At 41.6% G+C, this 21,451-nt stretch overlaps 1 protein-coding gene across 2 annotated transcripts in view; it reads right to left on the minus strand.

The window, feature by feature from the left end:
* The window catches only part of ankrd13c (ankyrin repeat domain 13C), a 108,046-nt gene that overhangs the window by 82,972 nt on the left and 3,623 nt on the right, over window positions 1-21,451 (minus strand). For both annotated transcript variants that reach the window (XM_060940868.1, XM_060940869.1), the window contains exon 2: window positions 784-825. In XM_060940868.1, the coding sequence (XP_060796851.1) occupies window positions 784-825 (42 nt within the window). The remainder of the gene's footprint in view (window positions 1-783; window positions 826-21,451) is intronic.

Consider the following 21,451-nt stretch of genomic DNA (forward strand, 5'->3'; position numbering starts at 1 on the left):
GGCGTGTCAGGCTACGAAAGGAAGGGTGTGACTTAATAATGAAGCAGCTCCTCCATTTTCTTCCCGACCAAAGAGACCGCAGCACCGCCTTGTCAGTCTTGTGTTTTGCTCACAAGACGGAGATTTATAAACTCGCAGGTCAAAGTTCACCGAGATAAATTCATCACAAAAGTCTGGTACCTCCCGCGTCCTTTCCCGTTCAGTGAATTCCGACAGGGAAAACATTACTGTTTGTCATTACTGACAAATTAAAAAGGTTTCTCCCACGTCACCATCGCAAAGGGTCGGAAATCATAAACTACAGCCAAACAGAAAATCCCAGCTGTTTATTGGTTCAAGGGAAGAATGAAAGTGATTTAGATGTTAACACGGTTCAATGCTGAACTTGGAGCAGTGGTTAACTAGTACAGTATATCAATAATATCTCAACGATTTGTCATGTATTTTTGGTTCTGATGTGTGAACGTGTTTTAGCTGGTCAGTTTGTACAGCCACATAACCAGTACGGTATTATAACCGCAAACATACGACATACTGCATGCGTCCACAAAACCTCGCTGCCTCCTCCTCACTCAGGATCCTTTAACATCTATTTCATCATGAACCTTTTATCATAAATCAATCCGGCAGCGAACTGGTGGTCCACACACACACACACACACACACACACACACACACACACAATGTTTACTGTCTAAAAGCAATCGGGCTGAAAGCTTTTAAATCTTCATAGAGCAGTTCAACAGTTCAACACACACACACATCATCCATGTTGCTGCTTACCTTTATGACCCATCATTACAGCCAGATGAAGAGGAGTGTTTCCTGAAGAAGAGAAAAAATGAGTCACTAACGAACGATCAGGCTACCAGGTTTAGTCACTCACACATGAACTTTTGGCATGAACAGAAATAAACAGGTCATGAGCAGGGTATAATCATTCAACAACAATCAGAAGTTAAGAGGAAACTCACTTTTCTCTTCAGCGTTGTACAATACAACAATTTAAATCATTGTACGTGATTATACACTGCCGCAATATCCAACGAGATACAGTATTTACTCCAGACGTGGCACCTTTTACGCATTTTGCATGGGTAACTTTGGAATACGTTCATAAGTTACTCAAAAAAAAAAAAAAACACCACGACCAACACCACACCAAAAGATGAGCCACATATGAATCTGGAATGAGTCAAACACTCTGATATTCGCTGACAAAGCCTGAGAGCCCCACCCTCTTCCCCAGCTCACGCCAGATTTATATTCTGACTGGCTCCTGTCCAAGAACGTAATCTATTTTATTCTATCCACATTCGCTGGACACGAGCAATCGTGCGTTCCAATTGGCTACTCTACTACTAGGATATCAGCTCATATACTCATGGATGCAAACGGCGCGCCTTTTGGCGGATGCCGCCTTTTTCACGGCTGTCTGGGGGACTTGTGTGAATCGCACAGATCCGATGAGTTTGGTTTTTTTTAGGGGGTAGTGTCTGATTATAATTTCATCAAAGTAAATTCTGTATTAAAATTACTAAATAAGCAAATGCCGTTACAGTCCATGAAACATAGGAAGTACAAGTATGAGAAGAAAACAGTAAATCAGAAAGCTGCGCACGTAAAGACAATTGGCTGCGCGCCATTATCTGCTGCTGGCTGCACTTCACTGCACGCGCAAGGATTTCCATCAGTCCAACGCAAGTTACGTAAATGGCTTTACGTGCGCAGCTTTCTGATTTACCGTTTTCTTCTCATACTTGTACTTCCTATGTTTCATGGACCGTAACGGCATTTGCTTATTTAGTAATTTTAATACAGAATTTACTTTGATGAAATTATAATCAGACACGCCAACGCCCCCCACCCAAAAAAAAAAAAAAATCATCGGATCTGCCAGCCGCGAAAAAGGCGGCATCCGCCAAAAGGCGCGCCGTTTGCATCCATGCATACTGCAAGGAGAGAAAAACAAAATGATGGCGTGTGTTGCTGAACCAACCGAGGATGAAATAAAAACTCGACTCGAAAACAAAACCCCGAAAAAGAAAAAAAAAATGGAAAGAAAATCGCTTCTATTTTTTTATTTTTCAAGAATCATCATCATTGCATTTTTCACAAATTGCTTCTGTTATTTCGCCGGTTTGTTCACATTCTTCATCTTTAAGCATTAAAATTTGTTGATTTTTTTTTTCCACCCCGACTGGTACAAAAGCTCAAAGAAGTTTGAAAACTACAGAACTGAAAATGTCCAAGGAAGAATTAAATAAATGTTTAAAGCTATTCTATGCCTCAGCACGACGGCACTTTCTACAAAAGAACAACACGAAAGTCAATTCGTGCATCCGTCGATAGGTTTTTAAGACGTCCGATTCAGTGGAAATGATTTTGTCGGACAAGTTTTTATTTATCGAATTTGCAAAAAAAAAAAAAAATGCTCCGTTTCTCGAAATCCAGTGAACGTGGATAGAATAAAGCAGTTATTCCGCGCAATCTCATCGTACATGGCTTATAGACAACTCGGTGCTACGTGCCTCGCCGGCTAGCAGCTCATGTACGACTCGATTTCGTGGAATAACTGTTAAATATTATATGGATATGAGTGTTTTACTGGGAAATACACCACTCGGACTTTTCCATACGAGCTCCATCCGGGACATGGAGAACCAAAACCGCGATGTCAGTTGTGAGGAAATCGATGAATAGTTTTGATAAATCTGGGTACCTTTTGTTTGTGAATGTGTCGATATAATAAAAAGAAAATCAAACGATGGCTTGAAGATATGAAGTTTATCTTCACGTGTTGAAAAACTCGTATTTTTCATCCTAAATACATCACGGAACAGAGTGACATATTTAAATAATATTGTCTGGCGTTGAGTGGTATATCAGATATATTCCATTCAGCTAGCATGATGCGGAACGAGTCGAAGACGAGTAGCTGAATGGAATATATCTGATATACCACAAAAAAAGCCCAGCCAATATTATTATTATTATTATTATTATCATCCATACACATTCCTTTCAGGTGTTCGACACGTCTTTCCCTTTCAAAATTCTCTCAAAATCTTCCGTATTTAATGACGCAAACCTGGCGGCCATGTTTGTTTACAAATTGTCCCAGTCACTCACTAGCGTGGAAGTTTTACATCTCTGAGGTGTGACATCATGTCGTCTTGACAACCATGTAATATTGTAAACCATATCCAATGCTCATTCTCCATTGGGTAGAGTGACGTAATACATGTAGGATAAGCGATACGCTAACAATATTGCATGCTAGCAAACCAAATGAATGAAACCCGCTAGAAGGGAATAGAACACGCGTTTTTATTCCATCGAAAAAGTCTCCTGTATGTATAATAATTCCCGATATTTCACTCCAATGACGTCACTCCCAGTGTTCTCACTGGCTGGACGCGCGTTGTCAAAATGGCGAACCAGTTCAAAATTAAAATTCTTTGGATTAACTTGCATATTTTTTTGTAGATGTGTCCATATAATATAAAGAACATTATACAGTGGCACAAAGATATGAAGTTTATCTCCTCGTGTCGAAAAATATATTTCACCACTCAAACATAAACTTCATATCTTCACGCCACCGTGCAATATAATACATTTTTTTTCGCGGTCCAGTTTCCATCAAATCGCGCGCTCTGATTGGCTCGCGAGTGGTCCGGAATCCTACGATCCAGACCCCGGTTACAGACCTTTGGCGACTCGTTCGTTCACAACAACAACAGTGTCGCAATTTGTCAACATTTATTTTCGCATTTTTCAGTATAATAGCATTAATTTTACAGCATGGATCGCGATAACAACAGTGTTCACAGCGAAAGCGAGTTTTACTACCCTGAGGAAGAAGAAATAAAGGAAAACATTTCAGGAGAAAGCCGAAAACGAGCTTGAAGCTGGTTTGTTCTAAATATGGTTTCCTTTTCGGGTGCGCTCATTTTCTGTTAGAATTTGATAAAGAAAAAAAAAATATATATATATATATATATATATATATATATATATATATATTTATTTTATTTACAAGCTTAAGGTTGGTTCTTATCGTGAAATACCATGACCTCGGCCTTGAAAATACTGACCTTGGCCTGGTAAATTTTTATATATATTATTCATTATTAACATCACTGGAGACTGTGGCAATGTAAGACTGCGTAGAAATGAGAATCATCGTATCGCACAACTATCCGGTGACGCAACGCAAGTTATTACTACAACCTCGATTCCAAAAAAGTTGGGACAAAGTACAAATTGTAAATAAAAACGGAATGCAATGATGTGGAAGTTTCAAAATTCCATATTTTATTCAGAATAGAACATAGATGACATATCAAATGTTTAAACTGAGAAAATGTATCATTTAAAGAGAAAAATGAGGTGATTTTAAATTTCATGACAACAACACATCTCAAAAAAGTTGGGACAAGGCCATGTTTCCCACTGTGAGACATCCCCTTTTCTCTTTACAACAGTCTGTAAACGTCTGGGGACTGAGGAGACAAGTTGCTCAAGTTTAGGGATAGGAATGTTAACCCATTCTTGTCTAATGTAGGATTCTAGTTGCTCAACTGTCTTAGGTCTTTTTTGTCGTATCTTCCATTTTATGATGCGCCAAATGTTTTCTATGGGTGAAAGATCTGGACTGCAGGCTGGCCAGTTCAGTACCCGGACCCTTCTTCTACGCAGCCATGATGCTGTAATTGATGCAGTATGTGGTTTGGCATTGTCATGTTGGAAAATGCAAGGTCTTCCCTGAAAGAGACGTCGTCTGGATGGGAGCATATGTTGCTCTAGAACCTGGATATACCTTTCAGCATTGATGGTGTCTTTCCAGATGTGTAAGCTGCCCATGCCACACGCACTAATGCAACCCCATACCATCAGAGATGCAGGCTTCTGAACTGAGCGCTGATAACAACTTGGGTCGTCCTTCTCCTCTTTAGTCCGAATGACACGGCGTCCCTGATTTCCATAAAGAACTTCACATTTTGATTTGTCTGACCACAGAACAGTTTTCCACTTTGCCACAGTCCATTTTAAATGAGCCTTGGCCCAGAGAAGACGTCTGCGCTTCTGGATCGTGTTTAGATACGGCTTCTTCTTTGAACTATAGAGTTTTAGCTGGCAGCGGCGGACGGCACGGTGAACTGTGTTCACAGATAATGTTCTCTGGAAATATTCCTGAGCCCATTTTGTGATTTCCAATACAGAAGCATGCCTGTATGTGATGCAGTGCCGTCTAAGGGCCCGAAGATCACGGGCACCCGGTATGGTTTTCCGGCCTTGACCCTTACGCACAGAGATTCTTCCAGATTCTCTGAATCTTTTGATGATATTATGCACTGTAGATGATGATACGTTCAAACTCTTTGCAATTTTACACTGTCGAACTCCTTTCTGATATTGCTCCACTATTTGTCGGCGCAGAATTAGGGGGATTGGTGATCCTCTTCCCATCTTTACTTCTGAGAGCCGCTGCCACTCCAAGATGCTCTTTTTATACCCAGTCATGTTAATGACCTATTGCCAATTGACCTAATGAGTTGCAATTTGGTCCTCCAGCTGTTCCTTTTTTGTACCTTTAACTTTTCCAGCCTCTTATTGCCCCTGTCCCAACTTTTCTGAGATGTGTTGCTGTCATGAAATTTCAAATGAGCCAATATTTGGCATGAAATTTCAAAATGTCTCACTTTCGACATTTGATATGTTGTCTATGTTCTATTGTGAATACAATATCGGTTTTTGAGATTTGTAAATTATTGCATTCCGTTTTTATTTACAATTTGTAAATTGTCCCAACTTTTTTGGAATCGGGGTTGTACAAACAACTTATTAGAAACAGTGTGTTAATATTAACCTGTGATTTGCTGATGAAATACTTTCAGAGCTGCTGTTAACTCCTTTTGACCAATCAGAATCGAGAATTCAAGAGCACTGTGATCGAATTTACTATAACAGCATGAGCCAAACAAGTTATAAAAATAAAATAAACTTTTTTAAAAAATTACATACATTTCATCTCGGACCCTTAAAGTGCATATCACGGGTAAATTCAGGAGCAAGATCAATGTAATTCTCCTATTTTATATTAAACTTTGGTCAAATATCTGTCACATTCTGCATTCTCTGCAATTTTTTTCCCTTGCGCAATACCAGAAAAATTCAGTTGAAATCAAGCCATTTGAGGCGAATTGGTCCGCCTCTGAAAAAAACTGGCGTTTGGATTTCCCGGCGAACGTTGATTTTCGTGGCGTCGCGTACGGGACGCCTCCTTCTGAATCCTACGTCAGCGCTGGTTTGTTTATGAGAAAACGACCTGGTGGTTTTCTGCAAATTTCTTCAACGTTATCGCGTAATTATTAAAATGGTTAACAGATGTATCGTAGGAGGGGGTAGCAACACCAATCTTGATGGGATTAGTACTCGTCGTTTCCCAAAAGACCGGACAATGAGAGAGAAATGGGAGCGCTTGGTCTACACAGGCTGTGCACTGAAACCGTGCAAAGCTCGCACAGCCTGCTGGCGCTTCCGCAGGTGATGTCACGAATCTGGCTCCAGACTCCGTTGGGATTTTTCCAGACGTGTTTTGTTATTTTATTTTTTTCTGCTATAGACAGATGGCCTTGTGCAAAATTACCCTTCTGGAAGCGTGTGTAAAGGGGCATACTTTCATATTTAAAAAAAACAAACACAAAATTAGTCCAGAATAAGCCATTTAAGGCTTTTTTTTTTTTTTGGTTGGAGGGAGAGAACCTTTTTAGTTCACATAGAACCCTATAATAGTTAAGAAAAAGCCCAAATAAGTGCGTAAAATTAAAATATGTAAAGTTTTAACCTGAACAAAAATACGATGACCCAAGAACTAGGTGTGTTGATGATGATTCATTGTCTGATTATGTGAAGAACTTTGCATGTGTTCTATGAAGTTTGTAAAAAGGCATTAAATATGTTCATATTTAACATACGTTATTGCAGCGTGGTTCCCAAATATTTTGGCCAAATGACCCCAGATGGACATGAGATTCCTGCAACCCCAAGATCTATGACACAGGACTACTGGAACATTTGATCAGCCTGGGGTATAGCGGTATAACAAGCTGCACTATTATTATTATTATTATGATGATGATGTCACACACCCACAGACACATTCCCTGTGCATCTTAAGCCTAGGTCACAACCGGACGTATGATTTTTTTGGCCGTGCGATTTTTGGCGTTTCCCAAATCGCTGCGTTTTTTTTGTTCGTGGAGAAAGATGCACGTTGGCCGTAAGTTTGTCTTGCAACCTGAAAAAAACGTAAGCGCCCGTAGAGTTTGTTTGACATGACAAAGAACCTCTGCGGCCGGTCTACGGCTCGAAAATCAGCACGTCACACGCGCGCCCTCCGTGCGTTTCACGCGTTTTTTGCACGTAGACCGGCCGTAGGAGCACGTACGGCCGGTTGTGACCGAGGCTTTACATACATTTAAAAGATTTAAAAGTGACATTCCCAGATGGCACGACAGAACCTAAACATCCCGAACCATCAGATTAACAAGTCCAACTGTAAAACGCTTTGCGATGTTAGACACAGTGATGTGTTCCGTCGTCATGAACTGCGTCTCAAACAAAAAACACCGATCCCATCTGACATGCAAAACTATTTAGTAATCATTTTTCGTTAAAATTCACAAGACTGGCACACAAAACAGACTTCAACAGCTTTGAAAGCAACAAGTGAGGTTTCTAAAAATGTAAAAACACTAAAATGTAATAGGAAAGGTGGACAGCGCGCATCTTCGATAACAGTCTGGAGCAGGACAAAGTTATTTAACGGAGGTGGATGACAGGGATATGTGTGTCCGTTCTTTTTTAGTTCGGATACTGGAAAAGAAAAACTGAAACTCGGATCACGGATTAACTTAAACGTCGCTTGTATGAATGAGACGCCCAGGAACATTAGCAAAGAAAATCTGTCTTCAATATTTCGAATGTTAATTTGTGAATGAAACAAAAGAAGAAATTACAAGTTTCTCTCATGACCCCATTTGTAAATGTCATTATTGATTAGTCACGTCAAATAAATAGTACTCAAGTGTACCCGTACCTATACTGGTACACGTTAACCTAATAAGTACACTTCACGTGGCGCTTTAAAAGGTACGCCGGAATCAGACCACATGATCTTTATAATCCTTCATGATGGTCACCATGTCAGATTAGTGCCATAAGGCCCCGGTCACACCGCCCGAACTTTGCTGGAGCGTTCCTGGAGCGGTGAAAAAAATTCATCACCGCTCGTAACCGTTCACCACCGTTTAACAAAAGTTGGCCCCGTTAAAGCAACGCCGTATACGCTCGGCCACCGCTGATGTTTCTCGAGGGGCCCTCCTACCGCTCCGAAAGTTTTGAGCTGCACAAAATATTGCGAGCGGTGAGGAGGGGGCAATTTTCCGCCCCGGCAAAGTTCACCCCCGCTCCACCAACGCCCAGCCAAAGTTTGGCACCGCTAGACGCAAGTTCGTGGACGCTTGGGTCCGCTAGGCCAACGCAGAAATCTTGAACGCTGGACCACCGCTGCTTCGCCAGCGTTGCCCGGGTGGCGATTAAACGTTGCACAAACTTCGGTGGAGCGGTTGTAAGCGTTTTACAAGCGGACACGGGGTTGCTGGAACGGTGTCGGGCGTTGAAGCAGCCATCCATGGCGGCGATGAACTTTGGTTTGGCGTTGGTATAGAGGTGTCGGAGCGGGACCAGAATTTGGCTATAAATACGGGAGAAATGGACCAGGAGCTCATTTGGAATCGAGCTGCTGTTGAGTTCAGACCTCATCTATATCGAATTTGCTCAAAGTTACAGTAAAACTGTATCACCATGGATGCTGAGAGACTTGCTATGATTGGTGCTAAACCAACTTTATACCCCCGCCGAGCCAAAGCCCGCATGCGCAGAACGCCGCTATACCAACGCTCGCGTCACCGCTAAACCAACGCTCGCTACCGCTAAACCAACGCTAAAGCAACGCCGGCTTCAGCGGTGCACCGCTAAGCCAACGCCCGTGTTTTCGATTTTTTCCCATTTTGTGCGCGGTGACGAGCGTTGTCGAAATTCGGTCCCCCCCCCACCGTTCAAGGAACGCTCCAGCAAAGTTCGGGCGGTGTGACCGGGGCCTAAATTCTTGCCGCGTCTTGATCGGGAGACTGGCATCGTGACAAGTTTGACCTCGACCAATCACCGTTCACGTTATTACATGTAGTCAAAGAGGAGGGTCAAGAAACTGTCCATCAAGGAACAGGTCGTAACAAGGAGTTGGCAAACTAGGCGAGATATGAAGTTTATCGTCGAGCGGTGAATATATTTTTTTTTTTCAAAACGAGACGATAAACTTCATATCTTCTCAACACTGTGTAATGTTCTTTATATTATATGGACATCCACATACCATTTAAAAAATAAAAAACATGCAAGTTCATCAAAAGAACTTTAATTTTGAACCGGTTCGCCATTTTGACATCCAGTCAGCGAGAAAACACTAGGAGTGACATCATCGGAGTGAAATATCAAGAATTATTACACATACAGGACACTTTTTCCATGGAATAAAGACAGTTATTTTTTTCACGGTCCAGTTTCCATCAAATCCTGCGCTCTGATTGGCTGGCGAGCAGGTCCGTATCCTACGATACAGACCCTGGATACGGACCTCTGGCGACTCGCTCGTTCACAACAACAACAAACATAGTGGCAATTTTTGTCAACATTTATTTTGCATTTCTCAGAAGAATAGCATTAATTTTACAGCATGGATAGCGATAACGACAGTGTTCACAGTGAAAGCGAGTTTTACTACCCTGAGGAAGAAGAAATAAAAGAAAACATTTCAGGAGAAAGATAAAAACCTGTAACTGCTGCTCACGCTGAGCAAAAACATGGCTGAATCCTGAATGACTGCTATTTGTATAAATAGGGGACTACATAGGCGGCAAAATGTAGTTTTTTTCCTGCCATGGAAGTGCACTTGTATACCGAGGAGGAAGCCATTTCCATTACAGCCGTGAATGAGGATTCAAAATGGTGCCTCGGCTCGGTTTTCCCTTTCGGGCGCTCTCGTTTTCTGTTAGAATTTGGTAAAGAAAAAATAAATATATTATTTACCAGCTTCAGGTCGGGCGGTATCGTGAAATACCGCGACCTTGGCCTTGAATACTGACCTCGGCCCAGAGGCCTCGGTCAGTACTTTCAAGACCTCGGTCACGGTATTTCACGATACGGAACTCCCAGCTGGTAAATAACATATGTATTCTATTCCCTTCTAGCAGGTTTATTGATGGTATGCAATATTGTTATATCACTTATCCTCCATGTATCGCGCCATTCTCCCCAATGGCGAATGAGCATGCATTATTGTTATAATATTGCACATTATCAAGACAACAAGCCGTCACACATCGGCACTCATGCGAAGATCCAATGACAAAACTTTTCTGTTGCGCACGTGCACAATAATTTCTTTGTCGGCCGGGAAAGAGAGAAGACGGGGTTAAATTCAGTGCTCGGTTTAAGCCCGAAATAAATAAACTGAAACTAAAGACGCACTGAACACCAGAAAGGCTACCGAAACGTCATTACATATTCTTCACGCATATTTACAAGAGAAAAACATACCAACGGACATCGAAAAACTGGAAAAGAGACACGGAGATGTAAAACTTCCGTGTTGAGGAGTGACTGACAGTTTGTACACAAACATGGCCGCCAGGTTTGCGACGTTAAAAGTGGAAGATTTGGAGAGAGTTTTGGCTGCCAGGCCGCTAACACTACACCGGCTAGACGGTAACTGGGCTACTGTGCTAACAGCATCGAGTCATGGGTAAGCTAGCGTTGGCCTTTGAGAATGCTAATATGAAGAGTGTGTGTATGTATAACAACAACATGTTGCCAGGCAAAATAAACCTTGCCCAGTAGCACTTATGATGAATATGAAAGAAGATATTGCAAAAAAAAAAAAAAGATTTTGACCTTTCTGGTGACCTTGACCTTGCGTGAGAACACAGGGTTCTCCACTTTTCAAAAATAAAAAGGTGGAGGAGGGGGCGGGGCCCCAGTGGGGGACCCAGGGGGATGAAGTCCCCCTGAAGCTGACGGACTTTGGGCTTTTTTGACAGTGAAACTGGCCAATAAATGGATAGGAAATGCGAAATCATTTTACAAAAAATTAACACATCCTTACTGTACATATCATTAATATCAACGCGAGACTCATTTGACATTTCAGTTGAGACTGATGCGCCTGTTGCGCATCCCTGAATTAATTATATTTTTTTGTGTGTGTGAGAAAAATAAATGAACTTCCATGCATAAACAAAATACCCAATTACAATAAATTCATACTTTTTTTTTTTACAATACACATAATTAGTGTTAATTGGGTGAAACCACTCCAATCAATGCACGAGCTGGTGCGCGTGCCCGAGACCGGCACTACAAAGCCACCCCGGCCTCCGTAGTTCGGGTTCTTTGACCCAGAAACCTGGAAGTCCTGCAGTAAAGAACCACAGGGAAGCAACAGGAAAACGCAGCTCTCGCCTACATGATCACAGATACACAAAATAAAAGACCTGAACTTAACTAATGTGTCTGTGTGCTGTTATATGATTACTGCAACTGTGTATGGTCAGAAAAGACGATAGAGACAGTGCTGAGCGTAAATGAGTACACCCCCTTTGAAAAGTAACATTTTAAACAATATCTCAATGAACACAAACAATTTCCAAAATGTTGATGAGACAAAGTTTAATATAACATCTGTTTAACTTATAACGGGAAAGTAAGGTTAATAATATAACTTAGATTACACATTTTTTCAGTTTTACTCAAATTAGGGTGGTGCAAAAATGAGTACACCCCACAACAAAAACTCCATCATCTAGTACTTTGTATGGCCTCCATGATTTTTAATGACAGCACCAAGTCTTCTAGGCATGGAATGAACAAGTTGGCGACATTTTGCAACATCAATCTTTTTCCATTCTTCAACAACGACCTCTTTTAGTGACTGGATGCTGGATGGAGAGTGATGCTCAACTTGTCTCTTCAGAATTCCCCAAAGAAAATAATTTCTTTACACCACAAAGGTGAAGGCTACAAGAAGATCAGCAAAGCTTTACTTATCAGTCAGAATACTGTAGCAAAAGTGGTACAAAAATTTACGAAAGATGGAACTGCAACTATCTCACAGAGACGTCCAGGTCGTCCACGGAAGTTAACACCTCGACAGGAGCGTCTTCTGATGAGAAGGGTTGAAGAAAATCGGCATGCGAGTTCACTGCAGTTATCTAAAGAAGTAGAAAGCCAAACTGGGGTGACTATTTCCCGTGACACAATACGGCGTACGCTGCAGAGGAATGGCATGCGTGGATGCGGTCCACGAAAGAAGCCTCTCCTAAAGCCCAGGCACAAAAAAGCCCGCCGAGAGTTTGCCAGGGCCCATGCTGACAAAGATGAAGACTACTGGGACTCTATACTCTGGAGTGACGAGACCAAGATAAATGTTTTTGGAACTGATGGCTTCAAAACTGTATGGCGTCGCAAAGGTGAGGAATACAAAGAAAAATGCCTGGTGCCTACAGTGAAACATGGTGGTGGCAGTGTCCTTATGTGGGGCTGCATGAGTGCTGCTGGTGTCGGGGAGCTGCATTTCATTGATGGCATCATGAATTCACAGATGTATTGCTCTATACTGAAAGAGAAGATGCTACCATCACTCCGTGTCCTTGGTCGTCGTGCACTTTTCCAACATGACTAAACACACATCTAAGGCCGCTGTTGGATTTCTGAAGAAGAACAGGGTGAAAGTGATTCAGTGGCCAAGTATGTCTCCTGATCTGAACCCAATCGAACACCTATGGGGAATTCTGAAGAGACAAGTTGAGCATCACTCTCCATCCAGCATCCAGTCACTGAAAGAGGTCGTTGTTGAAGAATGGAAAAAGATTGATGTTGCAAAATGTCGCCAACTTGTTCATTCCATGCCTAGAAGACTTGGTGCTGTCATTAAAAATCATGGAGGCCATACAAAGTACTAGATGTAGTAGTTTTTGTTGTGGGGTGTACTCATTTTTGCACCACCCTAATTTGAGTAAAACTGAAAAAATGTGTAATCTAAGTTATATTATTAACCTTACTTTCACGTTATAAGTTAAACAGATGTTATATTAAACTTTGTCTTGTCAACATTTTGGAAATTGTTTGTGTTCATTGAGATATTGTTTCAAAGCGGGTGGACTCATTTACGCTGAACACTGCAAGTGTAAGCGTTGCACAATGACGCTACAAACACCCGCAAAGTTATTTAGCTGCTGGCTAGCCGCAGCTTGTAGCTTCCAGCGTTACTATGTGTCAGTATAGTGTGGCGTGGTGCGGTGTAGCATAACGCAGGGGTAGCCCTGTATGCATTCGTTTCATGGTCTTCAGTGTGTTAAATAGTTACAAAATTATTTGGTGTTTACTGATGAAGTTACTTTTTTTTTTGCCCAAGGGAAGGGTGGCGGGCCAGAATTATAACGTGGCGGTGCGCCACTTCAAAAGCGCCCATGGAGAACACTGGAACAGACTTGGCCAATAAACATGGTTCTGATTCTCATTCGCACACCGTATTCTTCTCAGCCAATCAGAACTCATCTGAATGAATATGAAGGAAAACATTGTGAAAAACCGATTTTGACCTTTTTGGTGACCTTGACCGGATGACCCTCAAAATGTTGGAGGTTCTATTTGAGACCAATGCCCGTCTATCCTGAAAGTTTCATGAAGATTGGTCCAGACGTTTTCCCGTAACATCATTAACAAAACAAAAACAAACAAACAAAAACAAAGAAACCCCACAGAAAACAATACCTCGCCCCCTGGTGGACTCCGTCCTCGATGAGGTAATTATATTGGCTGGCTTTTTTCATGGTCTATCAGATATATTCCATTCAGCTACTCGTCTTCAACTCGTTCCGCATCATGCTAGCTGAATGGAATATATCTGATAGACCAGCGGTCCCCAACCTTTTTTGCGGCACGGACCGGTTTGATGTCAGACAATATTTTCACGGACCAGCCTTTAAAGTGTGGTGGATAAACTGTGGTATTTTCTAAATATAGTAATAAACGTGAATCCACTGTGTATTCGTATGCAACTTTATTAGCAGCATCCTCGTAACATCGCGTCAGCAACATAACACGAGTAACGTCCTCTCTCCAACATTCTTGGTCGCTGAGATAAGCGTCTTGACATGCGTCAAGAGCAGAGCATGTGAGCGGAGCGGACGAATTTTGAAAAGAGCGCGGAGCGGGATTTTTTTTTCAAGGATGGGAAGGATGGAGCGAGGCAATGGCCCGCTCCAGTTTCGCCCCGTTACCGCTCACATCACGAGTCTGAAGCATGCCCAACGTGGCTCAGAATGAACGACAGCGGTGTTTGTTTGCCACCTGCGCTCCGCCTGCTCATGATGCGTTTAGAGGCGGCTCGGAAAAACACGTTTCCACTTGTTAAAAATTAATTAAGTGGTTGTAATGGCTGTAAAAAGTGCGGGGGACAGAGGGCAAAGATACGGGAAGTGCTCCACGTCCGCTATGCGCATGCGTGCACATATTTTTTGAGCGAGTGTGGAGTGGAGCAGGATGCAATCTTGGTGGAGCGCTGAGCGGTAACGGGCGAAGCGGCATGGTGCGACATTGAGCGGGGAGCGAGCGGAGCGACCACCTCCGTGAGCGAGGACCGAAATTCTCGCCACTCCACTCCGCTCACATGCTCTGGTCAAGCGTGAGTTATAGACGGATGTAACGGAGAGAATCCGGTCATTTTTCAAAATCAAACATCGTTCAGACTCAGATAATGAATGAAACGGAAATAGTGCAGGTTATTTATTCTTTCTGTGTGGCCCGGTACCAAATGACCCACGGACCGGTACCGGTCCGCGGCCCGGGGGTTGGGGGCCACTGTGATAGACCACTCAACGCCAGCCAATATTATTTAAATAAAGTCACTCAGATCCGCGATGTATTTCGGATGAAAAATGCGAGTTTTTCAACACGAGAAGATAAACTTCATATCTTCAAGCCAATGTATGATTTTCTTTTTATTATAAATCGACACATTCACAAACAAAAAGTCCCCAAATTTATCAAAACAACTCACTCATCGATTTCCTCACGACTGACATATACAGATTTGTGTCACGGTTTTGGTTCTCCATGTCCCGGATGGAGCTCGAATGAAAAATACGAGTGGTGGATTTCCCAGTAAAACAAACATTCAAGTGCATATATTAGTATCGGTAAACGTATGGGGCCAAGTAACATTAAGGATTAATTTCACGAGTGATTTCGAAGTTTCGAAAATTGCCCGAGTCGCAAAACTTTGAAATCACGAGTGAAATTGATCCTTAATTTTACTCGGCCCCATACGATTTATAATATATCGGGCCAAATTCATACTTCGGAAGCCATTCAAGTTCACAACATTTTGTCATTCACGTTTTCTGAACCAATCAGGGCGTGAGACTATCTTGCACATTTGAATCAGTTTCTAAAGCGTCTTTCATCATGACACGGCGACAAGGTGTATTCGAACTCACAGCATTCATATGCTACTAGAGAGTCGTTTATTTGTCTTTCTGCGGCCCATTTCTCAAACACGGAAAGTCAAAAATTCGTACTTTTTTTGGTATTTTAATTTTCGCTTGCAGCTTTCAATTGGTTTATCATTTCTTCATCAAATACGGCGAAACGCGGCATTGCTGAGTCAGTAGAGTCAGCCATTTAGTTGACAAAATTTGCTAATTTTTGTAACCGTAACCAAGCAACGACCTAGCCAATAGCATTTCAGAAATACGGCCCCGTGTTAAGGGAAAAAAAAAAGCCCTCCTTGATTGACCAATCAGAATTGAGTAATTTGGCCCTATGTATTATAAAATCAAATATACGATGCACTGAGAGACTCCGATTGAAATTATGGATTTTCTGACGTGACCGGTATAGTACTATTTTGTGAGGGGCGCAGTACAAGTACAAGATCCATATGAGTAGCACGCTGTGTGAGCACAATCGCTATCGGGTGCGTTAAAATGTAAATAACTTTTCTAGAATTTCACCAAAACTCATTGAATTTTCAGCATTGTAAGAGAACTCCCTAAAGTATTATTCAGCAAAACTCCAGAATGATAGCACAAATCTAGAATTTTTAACAGAATTTGAGTTCTTAAAATTTAACGTAATTATGGACGTCACGCGTAACATTTACACCCGTGAAAAATCACTTTGAATGCTGTTTTGAAAGTTTTGATCAAATGTTCTCTATAATAAAAAAGTTTAAATATTATAAACACACAGTCTTTTAATGTATCAAAAAATAAATTTTGATAAAGCAAGGAAATCTGGAAGAAAATTTGTTTTTATTTTGCTTGTCGTGCGCGTCACGCTACCAAAATCTAACTAACCCCTTCACGAACAATTCCAACTTTCATGGACTTGTAGCGCGAATAAACCTTTCAAAAAAATATATAATACTTCTCACCCAGTAAATTAGAATCCTGGTGATTTATGTCCTCGTAGCTTCAGTAGATCTAGAGATTTAGTCGATTTAGTAAATCCCAAACGCTGTGAAACACGCCAGCCATCTATGGTGAGAAGTGCTGCTGTAGTTGAGAAACTCTCATTTCTCTTGCTTCCAACTAACTCCGTGACCCAGACCAAAATAACAATGTCATGCTCATCACTTAAGGATGATTTATGCCAAGTTTCATGGAAAAAAACAGCGAAATAAATTTGCTAGAAGCATTTTTCAAAATCCCAAACATTATGAAACATTTCTTGTAGGGTTTCAGGTTACAAATTTTGAGAATAGAGAAACTGCGGCGCAAAAGTTTGCCACTAAACTCGCGAAAATACTCCATCCTAGCGAGTTTCACAACCGAACTAGGCTACGTGACAGTCCGTGACCACCCAGGAATGTTCTAGAAGGTACGCTTCTAGGCACGTGCGATCGAGAAAGACGCCACGTGAAGGTAGTAAAGGTAGTATTTCCACTGTCTTATGACGTTTTTGCTTGTTTTAGTGCGATAAACAATGCATTATGGGTAATCATTAAAATGCTGATTTCAAGGTTAAAATGGGTAAAAACTAGGGCTGTAACAATATGCGTATCGAAATCAAAATCGCGATACGCAGAGCCACGATCCGTATCGCGATACAAGAAGGCAGAATCGCGGTACACCCTTTCAAACTTCTCCTCCGCCCAAAAACAGAGGCGCTTCCAAACTTCAATTTATGAATACTTTACTTTTTATTTAAATTACATTTTAAACTTACTTAAATTACTTTTTTTTTTTAATATCTATTAGTAAGTCGTTTTTTCGCCGACCTGCGACAAGCAGCTCATTGGCTGGCTAGGTGTGCCACAAGCCAATTACAATCACTTGACCGGAAAGGCATGCAGTGTTGCCAGATTGGGCAGGTTTAGGTGCTTTTTGGCTGGTTTTGAACATATTTTGGGGTGGAAAACGTTAGCAATATCTGGCAACACTGAAGGCATGTCTGCTTGGGCGGAAGCCTTCTGCGGCAGTTACATTTTGACACGCGAGCAACGTTTCACCATAAAAATTCCGTAATTTCCATCTGTTTTCCGCGATCACAGAAAATCATTGGCCCTATGAGAGTGAGACAGTGAGAGAGCCCCCCCCCCCCAAAAAAAAAATCTTAACGGATTTACACGATTTGGAAAAATGACTTTTTCAGAACCGAAAAAAACAGAGCTTCCGGCTCAACAGTATTATTTTGAGAAATAAAACAATCTTTGGATATACATTTGTTCATTTTTGCATACATATTACTCATTCTCTGCAGTGGTCTGAATTATTTGTTATTAAATAGTTAATGTAAGTAAGTAAATGTTAATAAGTCAAATTTACTACTTTAAAAAAACATTTTTTTAAAAAATCGTGGGCGTATCGAATCGTGGGTCAAAAATCGCGATACGAATCGAATCGTGAGTTGGGTGTATCGTTACAGCCCTAGTAAAAACAACTAATTTATATAGATATTGTAAAAATTGTGCCTAATAGTTATTTCAGTACATAAAATCAAAACCTGAATTTTTAATTTTTTTCCCTGTTACACCATTGTGCATCTCTAGCATGCTACTCATCCCACCGTAAACTTCCTACTCGGACTCATCACTGCACTGCACTTTCACATTCAAATGCCATGACTTTTCAGAACTACAAAAACATTCGCGCTGTTCCATTTTATTTCCAGATTCAAAACCAACTGCCCCTCAGCAACACTTACTGCTTTTCTCCCAACACAGAACATACAGCGGCTCGACTCGATCTGTAACACACGCTTCTTTCAGTACCTGCTTATAAAAACACGAAGGGTCAGAGATCACTTTTTCCATCCACACACCAAAATCCTCTCCGCTTTCAATGTCTGTGTGTGGAGCTGTCTGGATTGTTTTCATTTCTATTGACGTCCTTAATTACGGTTTGTCTCTGTTTGTCTGGTCAATGAGATTTTTATCTTGATTGTATTTTGATGTGATCTTTCTTTGTTTCGTGCTGCGGAAGAGGAACCTCCTGTAAACCAGTTTTCACCGAGTCAGACCCGTTTAACTGGAACTGAAACGGCACTTTTTATATCTTTTCCTGTAAAATAAACAAATCGAATGGAATGAAATCCATAATTCCTGGCGCCTCTCAGCGCACGGTATATTAGATTTATATCCCTCATCAAAAAAAATTACAAAATAAACAAGTGTTAACTCCAAAGGATTAGAAATAAACCTGAAAATAAAAATATTACAGCGAGGTCTAACTCTGCCTCGCTCAGCATAATCATGATCCGTCAATCTACACACCACACAAATGCTCGCGGAGCCACAGTTGTGACTCGAGTCAACCGTATAGCTCAAAATAGAGACATCAGTTCATGGTATATCCAAAATATACCATGACCAACTGATTCACACCATATCCATTTTTTTTTACAAGATACATTGCTTAATCAATGGTGGAACTACTTTACTGTATGTCACATGACCCATCCTTGGCCAATCCCTGCACGGGAATTTTTGGATGATGGATATAATATATATATTTATTCCATCCATATTCGCTGGACATGAGCAATCACACTCTAGGATATCAGCTCATATACCATGAGTAGAGAAAAACAAAATGGCGGCGCGTGTCGCTAAAGCAACCGAGGACGAAATAAAAACTACTTGAAAACAAAACCTCAAAAAATACAAGCAACAAAATATAAGTATTTGATGGTAAGAACGTAGCTTTTTTTTTTTTTAAGAATTATTATTACGACATTCTTCACAAATTGCTCCTGTCATTTCGCCGGTTTGTTTACATTCTAAGCGGAAGTTATTCCGTCTGACATTTTGTATAAAGTTTTTATTTATCGAATTTGCAAAAAATGCAAATAAAAATGCTCCGTTTCTCAAAATCCAGTGAATGTGGATAAAATTAAAAAAAAAAAAAAATTATTCCACTCAATTTCATCATACATGGCTTCTAGCCTAATCAGTGCTACGTGCCTCGTCGACTTTCGGCTCATGTACGACTTGATTTCATGGAATAACTGTTAAATATTCTGAAAGACTTAACTTTTCATCAGAGTGTCACGTTGCCATGTCACTATTCTCCAATGATGACACACTACAACTTCCATTCGTCGTTCCTGATGCTGGAAAATCGTGTCAAAAGGGGTGTTCACACGGCACATATTTGCACTGATGCTGCACCGATGTATTTTGTTGTGATATATCTTACACCGGTGTAAATTTTGTGGAGCGTTCACACGTCACAAACCTGCTTACTAGAGAGAAGCGTGTTAGCACCGGTGCATCCCTACTTGCGTTCACACGGCAGTTTCTGCGACCGTGCTATACGATAGTAATAATGCGGAAATGAAATATGCGCATGCGTGAAAATGTACTTCCTTTTCCCGGTTGTCACGGCATCACCAAGCGCCGGGAAAACAACGTGGATGAAGACACCAGTGTTGCCAGATACTGCTGACGTTTTCCAACCCAAAATATGTTTAATCCGCCAAAATGCACTTAAAACCACCCAATCTGGCAACACTGGAAGACACGCAGTTCTGTTGTTGTTGATATTCGCCATTTTGGAAGCGCAAAATACCAGGATGCAAATTATGCAATGCCCGTATGTAATCAACTCTCCTCACGCATAACGTTCAGACGTCCCATTTTATATCGGTGATGCCCCGCAAACTAGCATTTACTCCAGAGTAAATTTCTTAAACCACCTCCCGAGCAGGGTTAGATTTGCACCGGTTTAAGCTGGGGCAGCCCCGGTGCTACACCGGAGTAAAAGTTGCCATGTGAACACCCCTAAATTCATGTCGTCTGATCCCAGTATTAGAAGCAAGTGTACTCTTGATAGGGCGGCATGGTGGCGTAGTGGTTGGCACTGTCGCTTCATGGTAAGAAGGTTTTGGGTTCGAGCCCAGTGGCCGACGGGGGCCTTTCTGTGTGGAGTTCTCCATGTACATGTTCTCTGGTTCCCCCCCCCAGTCCAAAGACATGCAGAGGCAGTTAGGCTCACTGGCTATTCAAAACTGCCCATAGGACTGCGCAGAAAAGAACTGGCCACCCTACTGCTGCAATTCTGGTCAAGTCAACTAAACATGGTTCACTTCAAGCCCGGATCGGGGACGACAATGATGCAGGCTTGTGGTACTCGAGTCTGACTCGTGCCCTAATCTTAAGGACTCGTGACTCAACTTGGACTCGAGCACTGATGACTCGAAATTGGACTCATGCATTAACTGGATTCGGACTTGTAAATTGGAAACGGTGACTTGGACTTTTTCTTTAAATTTTCTAACATGCCATAAATATCTTATGCCAAATTATTATATCTACATTAATTTTTGTACCAATTTTGTGCAACAGTGTTATACCTGCGCACCTTGGCACATGCATCAGATAGACTCTCGGGCGCGCTCCGGACAGCGCACACGCCAAGTGGACTCTCGCACGCCGTAAACGACTCGCACCTGCACAGGATTAAGGTGCAATCAGCGCGCCTATATAAAAACTGTGAAAACACACTTTGCGTAGTACTGACTTGCATTGCTGATGCATTATCGAGCCTCATTTCCTTGTTTGGGTTCCTGATCCCTGATTTCCTGTTTCTTGTCTTTGATTCTGCCAGGTCTCCGATAGTCTGTGCCTCGCTCGATCTATTGCCCATTTCACCGTTTTACGATTTTGCTTGCCATTCTGGATTGTTTACCGTCTTCACTTGTATTAATAAACACACTTTCGGCACTTACATCCGTCTCCCAACCATCTCTGACAGAATACTCGACACTCCCTGACAAAGAAAACAAACTAACATTAATGGTGCGTAAACAGCGGCTGTCACAT

The sequence above is a fragment of the Neoarius graeffei genome, chromosome 15, assembly GCF_027579695.1.
Source record: "Neoarius graeffei isolate fNeoGra1 chromosome 15, fNeoGra1.pri, whole genome shotgun sequence".
NCBI lineage: Eukaryota > Metazoa > Chordata > Actinopteri > Siluriformes > Ariidae > Neoarius > Neoarius graeffei.